General features: G+C 31.6%; 1 protein-coding gene across 1 annotated transcript; it reads left to right on the top strand.

Moving 5' to 3' along the window:
* The first annotated feature begins 9,819 nt into the window (after positions 1–9,819).
* LOC110661468 (probable transcription factor KAN4) lies at positions 9,820–13,363 on the top strand. Its single transcript, XM_021820103.2, has 6 exons — positions 9,820–11,060; positions 11,206–11,282; positions 11,516–11,552; positions 11,786–11,939; positions 12,898–12,997; positions 13,106–13,363. Exons 1-6 carry the CDS (start codon positions 10,571–10,573, stop codon positions 13,277–13,279), a joined length of 1,032 nt encoding a protein of 343 aa, XP_021675795.1. The 5' UTR covers positions 9,820–10,570; the 3' UTR covers positions 13,280–13,363.
* Positions 13,364–15,690: the final 2,327 nt, after the last annotated feature.

The following is a 15,690-nucleotide window of genomic DNA, read 5'->3' as shown; positions in this document are numbered from 1 at the left end:
GAAGCCATGCGAAGATTGGGCTCCACTTGTTGGGCCACTTTAAGCAATCAATGACACTGTGAAATGGGCCTTGATAGTCCAGTTTTTTTTTTAATTTTATTAATATTTATATTTAAGGGTAGAGGGGAGAATGCTATAGTCTAGAGGGAGAAAGAGCTTTTACCTTTAAATTAAGGGTTTGTTTGGTGGAGAAGAAATAGAAAAAGGGAAAGAATTTAACTGTGAAGAGAGTAATAATTAGATACGTTTATATATTATATATATATTTTTAAAAAATTAATAAAATAAAGTAGTTTTATTTATAAAATGATTTATAGATTCGCTGGTTAACTTAAAAATTTTTAATTTTGAATTATAATAATTTTTATAAATCAAATAAAAATTTAATGAGTTTAATGAAAAAAAATTAAAATTTAATTATTTTGATGAAAACACTAATAAAATTAAATAATAGCGTGTGATATCTACCCTTAAATGACTCAAAATGCTATAGTATAGAGGGAGAGATAGCTTTTACCTTTAAATTAAGGATTTGTTTGATTTAAAATGGTAAATTATTGATAAATATTAATTATAATATTAAATTATTAATTATTAAATTTTAAAAATTAATTTAAAAACTATGTATGTGAGGTATTAAAATTTATTTTTATAAAAACTAATATCAATAATCGAAAATAGTTAATTTCATCTCATTCACTTGACTAAACAAAGCACTCAATTGAGTGGAATTAACTTCAAATTTGTCCCTAAATTTTTTAAAAAGTTTAAATAAAATAATTAAAATTTTTTTTAATTAATCCAAACCTTCTGTGAAATAAATAAATAAATATATAAATAAAGATGACCTCACCTGCTTTTATATGGTAGAGAGAAATGTGTATGGGTGATGAATTCGATATTTAATTATTTCTTGGTTTTGATATTCTTGCAGGTCACATTTTTCATTTTTATTTTATTTATTAAAATAACATTTAATTTTTAAATATTTAAAATTTAAAAATTTTATTATTAAAATTAAAAATATATTATTTTAATTTTTTTTATTTATGTCCATAATACTTCCTATTTTTTTTATTTATTGAAATTAAAGAAAAAGCGGAGAAAAATCAGCTTGGGCAGAACCCTGGATTAAGAGATCAACCCTAATACACCTTAGATGCTGACGGTCTTTGTCGTTGGGTTTGACCCAGTGGGCTTCTGACTTTTCCAGGAATGATCCGATTACGAGAACACACAAAAATAAAATAATTATAATATTACCAAACCAAAACTTATTGATAATTATATATAATTTTTATTTTTTTTTTCATTTTACTGAAGATATTTTGAGAATAATAAACAGATGTATTTATGAATTTTTTTAAACAATTAATTATGATTACTGATATTCAAACTCGGATCTCACAGTCTTGATATTACTTCAATATCTTTGAATTAAAAACTAATTGATTTTGGACATTTCATGTAGTATGGTTTTGGTAAGGCCAAGAAGAAAATTCTGAAAAACATGTATAGAGCATATATGATGTTCAAATTTATCATTATTTTGTTGCTTCTAAAGAGGAGTAGGATAAGTTATAATTTGGTGTAATATTGATATTACTTGAGCAAAATCAAGTTAAATAGTTAACACTTGAAGATAAAAAATTTAATGTGATAATTAAAGTGTCAACGCTTAATTAAAAAGTCAAACCGAACGAGAAACTATTTGAACCGAGCAAGAGCGAGTTGAGCAATGGGATAGTTCGGTCTTGAACTAGATCAGACATCCACAAGCCAAAAAAAGAAGTACTATCGCTCGTCCAACAAATCGAGCAAAAGCTATATCAAATAAAAATGGCGTCAATCAAAGATCAAGCCAGATTATCAGGAGAAAATCCTAGAATATCAACATAATTTTTAAAATCAAAGCAACGTCTATTTTTGGTTAAGTCTATAAATATGAACAATAGTTATTAATCAGGCACGATGACTCTTCCTCTCACCCAAATTACTATTATTTTACTGTTCGATCTATTCTCTCAATCAAATCTCTAATTTAAGTGTTGAAGTGATTGATTTAAAGGGTCACCAGCCTCACATTTTTCTTGGTTTTACATACTTATGTAACACTAAAACTTGTCTACAAAAGCTCACGACAACATCAAATATAGTCTGCACAATTTTTTTTACTCAATTAGATCTAATAAAAATTATAACACTCCAATTAATGAGTCCAAATAATTTTCAGCTACTAAACCAATTGGCCCAAAATAATTAATCTATTTAGTAGTTTGGGCTAAAAGTTAAGATGATGATAATAACTTTTTTATCCACTAACACGACCATAAGAACTTTATGACAATGGCATGCATCCCAACAACAACATAGTTGCCTTTTCGATTTAAAATCAACCGAAGCAATCAGAATCCAAAAATGTCTGATCACCCCTATAGTTCTCACTGTTATCTCTGTTTGAATCAATTTCATCTTTGACTATTCATATATCTCTTCTATCTCCATGACCTCACATGGCCTCCAATAATTATTTCACTACGAGCTAAATGCTATGATGCACCCTCTTTGCAGGCTACCCTTAGATGTAATCTGATTTAATATGGGATATTTTCATATGTTTCCAATTTCCCAATTGAACTTGTCTGGTTGGTTTTTTCTCTCAACCCACCAAGTAGAAGCATTCCACGTACATACAATATGGCCTTATCTCAATAGCATCATTGCTGCTAGACATTTCAACTATTAGTACAAGAACAAAATCATCATAAGCTGCATTTCTTAATTTCTTTTTGAAAGAAGATATTTTTCTCATACCCAGAAAAAAAATCAAGAATAAACCTATATTTCCAACCAGAAAAGATGACCATTTACAAACAATGGCCAAATCATTTTCATGTTTTAACGTTAGTGTTAATGACAAGGAAAAAAATACAATACGTATATTAATGAGAAGAAAAAATGTTATTACGTCATGGACAGAAGTTTATTCCTTGTTGAAAGAGAATTGATCAAGGTGGGGGTGATTTATTTTGCTGATGTTGACATTTGAGGTTTAGTTTCTTCTATCATCTATTAATGGAGGGCTTGACAATTGACAGGCAAAAAGCGCTTTCATTTTTTCTAGCAAATGTTGGAAAGTGTCAAAGGAAGAAGCTGGAGATGGGGAACATATATAAGCTTTTGGACAAAATATTAAAATTTTACTAATTCTGGTGGTCCTTCTGACAAATAACTATTGAAAAATGAGAGTGCGGCCAGCTTCACGAGATGATAATATTAATAAATAATTTAAGCAAATTCAACCCAACGTGAGAACTGAGGGTGTAATATAGCTAGGTTCCTTGATTTGCATTTTGCAGACCACAATTTTCAGGATTTTGAAATCTCGAATTTGAATTAAAGTCAATAATAATAATAAAAAAAGAAAAATTAGACTTCTCTTCATTACCATGCATGTACAATGAAAGTTTATATCTCAACTAAATAGCATAGGGAGAAAATTTCTGATGGTGCTGGGATATTGTATTTTTGAAAAAATAAATAAAAAATCTATTAAAGCGATGAAGAACATTTATATAATATATAAGGGTTGATTTTCTTTCTTCGTGCAATTAATTAATCTAGCATGCAGGGGGATTTGAACATGTATAAATCTGTTAATGGAAAGATCAAAATATCCACCTGGGGACTTGAAACTTTGGCAATTACTTCACAGAAAAATGCAAGTTCTGATTTTGGTTGGGTAAAGCTTTAAGCAGGAGCAGCTTGTAATAGGACCAGAGTACCAGACTAAGTTTCAAGTCATAGTGGCCATTCTGAAATCCCCAACAATAACTGCAAGCAGGCACATGATCTGCCTGCAAAGTGGGTCCTGTGACAATTTGGTACTATTCTGTTCCAATCTTGATTAAAAGAACAGATCATCAAGAGGAAAGGGGTTACTGAACTTAGAAGCTATGAGCCATCATTAGTAAAAAAAAGTAAGTTTAATTTTCATGGCACCACTTTCAGTTCTTGGAAGAAATGCAACCGTACAATCTCCTTTATTAAAATTTCAAGATATTGTTTATTAATGCTTGTAGGGGAAAGCTAAGGCAAACCCATACGATATCCATCACCTTCACTTCACTCAGCCCGGTGAGATTATATAGGGCTTTCAGCTTTTTCAATTTGACGCATGGAATGTAAATTGTCCCTGTTGCATTGACCTCATCCACGAAATTTCATTTTCAATGGTAGGTATGTGCAGAAACCCTTCACCCCATTAACATTTTCTCCAATTAGTGACCCTACACATGCGTACATTGGGTATTTTGCGATCTGTTAGATCATTAATCTCCAAGCTAATTAAAGGTTTTACGCTGATTGATTAAGAAGGCCATGATGGTGAACAGATTTAAAGTCTAAAGAAGTGGGGTTTGTGGTTGTAGGGTCTGACTTCAATCGCCTTTAATCTTGTTCTTGGTAAATTGATGCCTTTCTGTATCTCATCATAAATGACCACTTTTGCTTGGGGATGGATGCTTTGGTCCCTGAAGCTGCCAAGTGGCCTATTCCCGGTGGCGCGTGGGAAACGGTGAACTTACCGCTTTTGTTGTGCTTCCAATTATGCTCTCCACCAAGATGTGTCAAAACTCAGAGGAAGTGCCTGTTTTAGAAGGTCACCATTAATAACACACTCAGAGCATTTTTTCTGTATTCTGAGCTGGGTTTTTGACCGTGTTAATTGTAACTCAGTAGTGATTAGCTCATTATTATTATTATTATTATTTTCATTTTAAAGAGGGTATCGTTCTTTATCTTGATCTGATGATAAACCCTGTCGTCTCATGTCAAAAATAAAGACACGAGAAAATTCTACTGAACCAGCAAAACAATGCGGATTGAATTAGCCAACCCCAAACCAAAACCATGCATGTTTATATCCTATATGTGATGAAATGTCGCCGGGCACGTCAGCCTAAACGGCGTTGATTTCGGTGATTCCTTCCTTTCTTTTTTGTCTTACTCGAAAATACTCAGACGAGGAGTGGGAGAAGGTGGAAACCCATATTTCAAAGCAACACATGCCCAGTGTTAATTCTGATCTCACGAATCACAATGAAGAAGCTTATATTCTTCCAAATGGGTATAATATTTTTTATTTATTTTTTAAAATTTTTCTGTCGAGATGAGCACTTGAGCAGTGCATGAGATTTGCAGTATTATTAATTTCCCAAGAGTGCTTCTTACTCAAGACCCTAAAATGTTGTTTAGTGTACGTGGCTAAGGAATTGGAGTTTATGGAACATCTTTCACTTTAAGTGTCAAACCAGCAAGCAAATCTACCCATCTCAAAGAGTGATCAAATATATATAACTTAATTAAAAGATTCCAAATCAAAGGTATGTATGCTATTTGATTAGTTGAACTAGTTGGAAAGTAATTTAACTATATAATTAAGTAATTAAACAATTACTCAAAACTCGTTGCATGTGATTTTGCATCTGGGAATAGGTAAACATTTTGGTAAAGAATATATAATTATTGGTGTTAATTAATTACTTAACCAACAAACATTTACAAGTAGATGATTAGGTAATAAGCAAGACTTTTAGCATATTGTCATGTCTTTGCTTAATCTACATTATTCAACAGCTATATTACACGTGTTAAACCTTAATGGTCAATTTCTTTTATTTTATTTTTTAAAAAGGTATATATATATATGGCTCAGTGAAAATAATATAATCTTTTAATGTAAATGGGTCTAATGTAGTGGTGAATGTGTATTACATCTTATGAATTGATCAAGTGTTCGATCCATGGAATCGACAATCTAAGGAATGCATCACTTTGCATGTTCAATATTCAAAGGAGATTTGTATTCTGCCAATCATAAGACAAAGATGATAATACCTAATCAATGCACTAGAAAAGGAATATAATCGTTTTCTTAGAATGTTGTAAAATTATTGTTCACAATTTAAATAGAAAAAAAGAAAAAAAAAACTGAACATATAAATTTATCAAAAAAATTTTGTAGCATCCTAAACTTTTAAAATGTCCTATAATACTAAATGTCCTGTGATATATCTTAATTCCTATAAGAATGGAATTAAAATATCATTTGAATCTTAATCAGCAGTGCGATTGGAGTCTACGCTCTTTAATTTTGGAGTTTTAAGAGTATACTAATTTCATTTTATCGGAGTTAAATGTGTCATCATATATTTTAAAAATTTAAAGTGTTATGAAATTTTTTTAATAAAGCCCAAATGTAAAATGGTGTATTCGGTAAAGAGAAAAAAAAAGGTGGGTTCTTATAAGACAAACGCATGGAATATGGAATATGGAATATATATATATATAACCCAAAGCAATTGATAACATTGCAAGTGAGCCATAGAGAGACATGTTGACCAGATATAACCACACTGCAAACTGATCAATCAATAAATCTAAAGAAAGAAAGAGGGAGAGAAAGACAAGAGAATTTATTAGTGGTAATAAACTAAGACAAGATATACAAAAATTTGCAATTCCCGGAGAATCTAGAGCGCATCAGGCGCTGACCATGGCTTCGAAAACTATTAACAAATGATTAACATAGTCATCTTTGTTGCTACTATAATAATAAGATTATAAACAAGAGGCATAAAATGATAATTATATAGTGAAATGTAGCATTTAGAATTAGGTGTGAAGGAGAATAAAAACAAGAGATGAGAACAAGAGAAGAGACTAATATAAACCTCGACAAGGTCACGTCCATAACTCACGTGATGCGATTGCGAACCCCATGTTGACGCCGAGGAATATGGCTTGATATTGTTTTCATTTGATTTGTTTTGTAACTTTCCCCGCGCGGGTGGGGCTCGACGGGAGCCAAGGAATATTTGGACACGGAGAGGGAATATTGGAGATGAATGCAAGATTACAGATTGGACAAATACTACCCGTTGAGGCATGGTTACGTTTCCCCATTCCACGCGCTCTCCCACACTCGCCTTCTCAAATACCACGTTAACATTAATTGCCATAAAATTTAATTCTTAACTACTCGCAAGTTATTTAAATTATATATTATTTTATTTTACTAATATAATTTAATATATCTTTTTATATTTATATTTTTATAATTATACATAAAATTTTGTTAATAATAAAAAATTTTAACTAATTATAATTTTATTTTAATTATTAATAAAAAAAATAAATTAATTCGTAAATTATTTTTTAAATTAAATGATATTTACTAATTAAATGATAAGTAAAGTAAAAGAAAATGCCACATCATGATTTTGATTATATTATAATTAATTAAAATAATTAATTATAAACTCTAAAAATAGGTTTACATGTTACATTGCTTGTAAAGAAGTTTGGGAGGGTATTTGTCTTAGCAAATCAGTTTATAAACTTTAAAAATAGACTCAAGTGCTTATTTATAATAATTTTTAGTCTTATAAGTTAAGCTTATAAGCTTAAAAAAAAAATTAGAAAATTTAACTTTTTATTTTGATACTTATAAATCTTATACTTATAAGCTAGTTTCACTAAATATTTTACTATATTATTCTTATAAAATTTTTAAAATTTCATCATAAATTTTTTAATATATTTTTTAGTCATTTTAATAATAAATATGCTTATAAGTTATTTTTTATAAGTACATTAACTATTTACCAGTTATTTATAAATACTTTAACTAAATATGTATCTATTTAAAAATTTAAATGCTTATAAGTTTAGGTGCTTATAAGCTGATTCTCATAAATTAAGTCAAATACTCTTTGAGAATTGAGCCAAAATAAAAACTCAAAATCCCGACCTTTTTTCAGGGATAGCAACAGGTTAATTATTTATGGATACCCAATGCAATCAAAATATTAATAGAATAGGTTTGCATAGTATATATTTGGATTTGAAATAGATTCAGATTTGAGAAATAATATTCATGCTAGATTTGGTTCGATTCGTGTTTTATATATTAAGTATTCGATACTAAATCTATTTATATAAATAATTAATTAAATATAAAATATATATTTTTTATAATAATATTTATAAAATTGTATATATTATATTTTAAATAAATAGAATTTAAATTTTTATATTAACATTAAAATTTTCAAAGTATAAATTGCTAATAAAAATATTTTTTATGTAAATTATTTATTAAAAATATAAAATTAAATAAATTTGAATATTTTTTAAATAATAATAATTAAATTTTAAATATTAAAAAATATTAATTAATTTAAATTTAAATAGAGTGATTTTCACCCCATCCCTACTTCAATCCTCTTCCCTTGTAACTGTCATTGCGATACAACACAGCTACCTCGACCTCCTTTGATAAACGTGATTCATGAGACCCATAGCTTCCCCCTCCTTTTTCATTGATATCATCATTTCTTCTACTTCATCAGTTGCAGTCTAATAGAAGTCGAGTCAACATTCTGTAATTTGTGATTATTTTTATAGATATATTGTAATTTGTGATTATTTATATATATATATATATATATATATATATATATATATATATATATATATATATATATTGATGGTAGATAGAATTAGAGCAGAGAATTGACTGGGTGGAGGAGGAATTAAAGCGCGTGGGGCAGAAACCACCACCCAGAACAAAAATGGAGAGTGGGTGTGGGTGTGGGTGTGGGTGAGTGAGGAGTAGCATGTGGGGCAGTGAGGGTGGTGTCACCGGACACCCAAGCCAATCTGACACTTCTCCTTCTTCTTCACGGGATCAATTTTATCCCTTTGTATTGTACGTATGTATGTATTTCTGAATCTGGAGCTTCGCACGTGTACACCTTGATATTTATAGGCATTCCACTACGTGCGCGTTTGAAGCCAGGGCACTGTATAGATCATTAATGGAGAATTTTCCTCCTCCTCCTCTTTGACTGGACTAGAGCTGGGAATTATTAGTAATGGTCGATTTAGGGCAAGGCTTAAGGTTGGCCTGGAACTACTGCACTGCTACTTCTCCATTTGTCATCTCTTTAATTATATGCAATTAGTTTAATTTTAATGTTATGTCTAATTTATTTAATTGTGCTTTCCATCACACATGCAGCAGATTACTTAGTCAAAGAAATTCATAATCTAAGTATTTCCATTTATGAATTAAGTAAAGATTATAAAATTTTGGATTTTTTTTCGTCTATGCTCATTACTCTCACTCCACTGTAAACCCCAAGACAGAAGATGTAAAATTTATTATTAAATACATAGATTTTACGTGTTTATCTTAAGCTTATGATAGATTGAGTTCAGACAAGTTTTCTATATCATTTATTGTTACGATTCCACATCACCAAAGAACAATGTTGGTAAGAATTTAGTGTGTTCTTAGACATTTTTCCCTTACAAATAGGGTAAGTTCTATCTAAGTGGCATATCTTTGTGTGTGATGCAAATATTTTTTGTTTAGAGATCCTGATTTGATTCTCCTCACTCACATATGTAATAAAAAAAAATTTATTTAAAATTTATTTTTTTTTAATATAATTAAAATTATAAATTAATTGAAATTTTAGAAAGTATGTACAAGTAACGAGTATGATGATTTCTATTAAAAATATACAATAATTTATTAATGAATTTTAATTTAGGGGTATTTAATTATTTTTAAAATTATAAAATTTTAAATTTAAATTTTAATTAAAATTAATTATATAAAAAGAAAAAAAAGGATCTATTGAGTCTATTTTTAAATAATTGGAATATTTTTAACGTAGCAAAGCTACAAATTAAAAGGGTCACAATCTGTCAGCACAGATAGATTGTGAGAGCTAGAGAGAGAAAAAAAAGAAAAAGAAAAAGAAAAAAAAAATCTCTCAATTCCCCTCCAAATATTCCTCGGAACAGTAGCCCCTTTAGTTTTCTCGAATCCTAGCCATTCCACCATTATATCCTCTGCAACTGCCTTTTCATTCTCCGTAACAAAGATAAAGAAAAAAAAAAAAAAAATCTCTACCCTCTTCTCTATCTCTCTGAAGAAATGTCTCTGATCCCTCTGCATTCTTGAATTGAATACACAACTTCCCATTTTGCACTAACTTTTCATTTAAACCATCATCCCCAGAAAACCTCTGTTACTTTCTCCTTTCTTGCACTTTTTTTTTTAATCTGATCAGTACCCTCTGCAAATCCTTCACCTCTGTTTTTATATATATATATATATATATATATATATTTTTTTTTTTTTCCTGTCTCTGATCTAGTATATCTATTAACCCTAGAGGAATCCTACTGAAAAATGCCTATTCTTTCTCTTTACTTTACCCTCTTCTATCTCTTTCTTTTCTCTTCTCTCTCTCAACGCCCATGCAAATCATAAGGCACTCATTATATAATCATATAATCACAACTCCGTTGCTTTTCATCTATTCCTCCTCCCAGAAATAGCTTTCGTTTCGAAGTTGTTGCCTAGCCCATTTCTTGCTTTTCTATTATACTTTCTTTATTCGTCTTATTTAATCCTCTTTCTTTCCTTTTTAACTTTCTCATTATTCTTTCTCCCTTGCGAGTCTGACTAAATTAGATCTCCATCATCCTCATGTTCTCAAGCTCAAACCCGATAATGAGAAATACATCACCTTTGCCTGATCTTTCCTTGCAGATCAGCCCACCATCGGCCTCCGATTGTGAAGCAATTAAAAAGTTGGACTATGAAGGAGGATTAACAAGGAAAGCCTTTTACAGCAATAGAACCTCAACTACGGATTCCGGCAGCAGTGGAAGCGATTTGAGCCATGAAAATGGCTTCTTTAATCAAGAAAGCAGTTATAATCTTGGTCCTAGTGAGCCTACTTTGAGCTTAGGTTTTGAAATGGCAGATTTGTGTACTCCAACACTGCAACTGCCAAGAAATCTTAATCACCATAATCATCACCACCAACAACCTCAAATCTATGGCCGAGAGTTCAAGAGAAATGGAAGAATGATTAGTGGGGTGAAAAGAAGCGTCAGAGCTCCTAGAATGAGATGGACCACAACTCTCCATGCCCATTTTGTTCATGCGGTCCAGCTTCTGGGTGGCCATGAAAGTAATACAAAACAATCTATTCTAAAATTTTCTTGCACTCATTTATTTCTTTATTTCAAGTTCATTTCTAGTATTTTTCCTTTCGTGTTTATCGTTTGCCGAAGGATCAGAAGCTCATTATACTTCTGTTTCTGTAAATGCCGCAGGAGCAACACCCAAATCAGTTTTGGAGTTGATGAATGTGAAGGATCTAACCCTAGCTCACGTGAAGAGTCACTTGCAGGTGGTGTTACTGTGTTCAATCTGAAATGCTTTGAAATTATGTATGGGATAGAAAATTTTCAATGTTCCCATTGTTGTTTTTGCACTTTTACCGTCATTTTTCTGTATATGTATTGCTATGACTCATTGGCAGTGGGGGTGAAGAACAAAGGGGTACGGACAAAAAGGCATCTAGAGGTTAATCTTAGCAATGTGGACTTTTTTTCTCATATTTTTCTGTGGATGTTCATGCAGATGTATAGAACAGTGAAGGGCACTGACAAAGGATCAGGTAAATTACATTTTCCTTCCAAACGAGCCTTAATTTATCTTCTATACTATTATTCTCTTTACTTGAGATAGAGAACAGGGTGATTCAAGTGTGATCAAAACTCTTATCATTTGATTTACTGCTTTGAACCAAAACAAAAATGGTTTGGATTGGACGGACTTGATAGTCCTTGTGAATTGTTTACTTGATGTCTGATAAAGCAGAACCAACGGTTCTATCTATGATTATTGCAGGTCAAGGCCAGATAGATATGGGTTTGAAGCAAAGGGCAGGAATCGTTGATGTGGATGCAGGATTATCTTCTGGAAAAGCTGAAACCAACCCTTGTTGTTCTTACAACCCACCACCAACATCACCACTACCAACCATACAAAAAACCCAAATAAGGTGGGTGCTTCTCCTGCATGCTTTCTCCCTTATTTGCTTGTTTTCTTTTTGTCCAAAGGTTCATCTTATCCTCTCCATCATTTTAAAATGGACAATAATGCTTACTTCAATGAAACCATTAAACCAATGCAAACATACATGCACGCACATACACAAATGCCTTTTGGTGGTGGACTTTTTGGTCCAACATGTTCTGTCTATGTAGGTTTTTATTAATAGACTAGAGCCTCTAGTACTTAAATAGAGTTTAATGAACTTCACCTAGGGTTTCTAGGCACAGTAGTGATTTACGTGAACCTTGAATAATAATGTAAGGATAGCTAACATTCTATATCCGTTGGATTAATGTTAGTGCCTTGATCCCACCGTATTCTGAAAGTCAAGGGATTGGTTCAAATCTCAATGCTTTTATTGTAAACAAAAAATAATAATCCAACAGGTAATTGTGTTTCCATAGCTCACACCCTATCTCAATTGGTAATTCTTTATTTCCTTTAGTTGATCGAGCCATTAATGTTTTGGCTGGATTTTGTTGGCTTATATATATACACAACTGTTAAAAATCAACAAAAAAAACCAAAGGATCGAGTTCTGTAGGCCATATTTATTTGCTTTTTGAGTTTCTTGAAATGCCAAATTTCAATCTTGAATTAATGCTCTTAGCTGAGCACTCATAATTTCATGTTGCAGAATGGATGCATGCGTTCCCATTTAAAAGAAAACCTTTCTCACGTTTCTTTTAGCCCTTTTGAAAATAAAAGGTGGGGGGCAGCAGGGAAAAATAGTCCAAGAAAATCTTTCAACAGTGAAGCAATGAAGGGAGCTTAATCAGCATCAAAGAAACAACATAAATTTAAACATTTCTTTTCTTGTTATGGACTCGCTTTTTCCATCTTCCATAATTAATTATCATTGGTAATTTCCTTTGGCATTGATTTCTTGGTAATCTTGTTAACAGAGGTTCGGGCTCTTGGTCATCATCAATGGAGACAAGGGACCAAAATAGATCAAACAACGAGGCTTCAACATATTCTCATTTCAATGCACATGATGCCAAGGTATGATATTGTCATCAAAAACAAAATCTAACATGTTGGAATTTAATAATAATTAACAAATTTCCAAATTTCTGCAATTAATTATAATTACGATCATGTTTTTATTAGGAGGAAGGACCCATGGCAACCCTCCATATGTCTGAAAGAGTGAAGGAGAGGTTGGACTCTAGCTCCTTGTCATCTTCAGACATGTTGATTAATCTAGAGTTCACTCTTGGAAGACCAAGTTGGCAAATGGACTATGCTGAACCATCAAATGAGCTGACCCTTCTCAAGTGTTAAATCTAATTTTTATTTTTTATTTTTTTAAACGTGCATGGACGAAGTATCTAATATTTTTCATGCATCTGTTCCATGTTCTTGGAATTTTGTCTCAACTGTGAAAAAGGTGGGGAAAAATGGTAACTATAATTATTATGACAAAACATATTCTGGAATCAGGAGTTAAGGTACGGTAGATAAGATGAATTTTCACAAGCCACAGCCTTAAAAAATTATGAAAATAAGTAATAATTCAACCATTGTCATGATGATAAATTTGGGCCATGGACTGGACTGAAATTAAGTTGTCCTTGCAAAGGGTCGTGAAATTGAATGGTCCAGATTGATTCATACACAGAAGTGGGACAAGTTATAATGTGAAATATCTTGGATGATTATTATAGTGTCAATCAATTAAGCTGCTTCTCTTGCAGCAGAATCATCTTCTTGTTCGTGTCCGTTCAAGAATCATCTTCTTGATGATGTCCATTTTCACTCCATTTAATTATACCCATATCAGACTGAACCTATATAGATTTATAGAGTAGTAATTAGTAAATGGGTTAATTTGAAAGGGATGATCTAAATTAAACGGATTAAGATATTATTCTAATAATATTAATCAAATTTTGATATTAAAATTAATAGTCAAATTTAGATCAAGATATAATGATTTTAACAGATATTCTACTTGTTGCAATTCCACAAGCAACCTTAATGATAATATATAAAGAATAGGTTGGATTACTTGATAGATCAAAGAGATTGCCTCGTAATTTATAAGGAGATAACATATCTTGTTTGACCTTGGAAAAAAGTAAGACTAGAAAAGTGGTGAATATTTGCAGGACCCCATCAAATCTGCCATGATCATCTCCAATTTCGGATACTGTGAGCAAACAAGGCTACCAAATGGACTTGCGGCCGTGCTGACCTTCCCATTTTCATATTATATGATGAAGAAGCATTTTAGTATTTACAGTTTAGAGACATCAGACAACTTACTAAAAAATAAGGGTAATGTGCTCTTATAGAGCTTTGGTTAATCCTTTCCTTAAGCTAGTTTTGGGATGGGGAATTAGCTCTAATCATTTTTAAAATGGTATCAAAGACTATTCCCAATCGATGTTTGGACTCCATAAATGTTTCATTCTTTGGGTATTCTGTCAGGACGTGAAGGGTGTGTTAATATTCTACTACGGTGGTCTAACCCTTTTTTTGGAGACGATCCATTCTCTGCTCGTCTTTGTTCAGCTTCGTGTTGATTGTTTACAACTGATTAAGCTCAAGTTCTGTTTAATTGATCACTGACAAGAACAGATGGAGATCGGAGAAAGCTGAAATCTTGGAACGTTGGTACTGCTCGTCCTTACGCATGGTGCATGTCATCATGTACTGAAAAAGGCATGGTGTTTTTCTTTTCTTTTAAGTTTGTGTAGATAGGAGCCTGTACAGTACGGTGGGTTACCATTAATAAAGGTTTTTATGTTATGAATTTGTAAATCATGCATACATAACTTTTTGAAAATGATGAATTAAGAGAAGTAAATGCAAAGGAGGAGCTTTAAATCTACCACAAACCATGGCTTTTAAACAATTAAAAGCAGTAATGCCAAGCAGAAAATGTCACCAAAGACTCTGGCCTCATTTGGATGAAATCAACCACTTCTTTAAAACTCAACCTCCCAGGAAATAAATTATCTAGCTTATGGTAAGTAAATTATGAGAAATTGAGAAAAATGGCCTTTAATGTTTCAGGAAGTGAATATTTACTCCCAACTAAACAAGCCAATTTTTTTTACATTTCTTAGGAACTTAAAGTTTCCTAACTCACTTCTCCCAGTAAACAAGTCCTCTGAGTACCCGTCAACATGTTCTTAGGGAAGCAAATTCGATGGCAGACTCCTTAGTTAGAGGAATTATTAGGTGCATCCGGTGCAATACACTTTCTCTCACAATCACGTGGGACTTACTTTCTAAAGGACCCACTTTCTATGAGAGAAGGAGCTCTTGGTGTGCCTAATAATTAGCCCCTTAGCTAAGTAGGGCTTGTCAAGATCAGAGGACTTTATTACAAGAAGGAGCTCCTGGTGTATATAATAATTAGCCCCTTAGCTAAGTAGGGCTTGTCAAGATCAGAGGACTTTATTACATGGTTTTAATCTTACTGTCTTTATTTGTTCTTTTGGTTTGTTTTCTCTATTATGTTGGTTTGGTTTTGTCTCTGTGATTTTCTGGTTTAGTTTTTTTTTTTTTGTCTCTGGTCTTGGTTGCTGTTCTCTTACCAGATTTTTTCACTTAGCATGTCACATCCTTAGGCGTGGGTATATTGGGACAGTAGATCAGGCCAGGTTTTTAGATGAACGTGCTTATGCAAAGTTTTTCATGACTTTCTTATTAATAAAATTTTTTCTTATAAAAAAAAATATTAA

The sequence above is a fragment of the Hevea brasiliensis genome, chromosome 2, assembly GCF_030052815.1.
Source record: "Hevea brasiliensis isolate MT/VB/25A 57/8 chromosome 2, ASM3005281v1, whole genome shotgun sequence".
NCBI lineage: Eukaryota > Viridiplantae > Streptophyta > Magnoliopsida > Malpighiales > Euphorbiaceae > Hevea > Hevea brasiliensis.
This window is presented reverse-complemented; position numbering and strand designations above follow the sequence as displayed.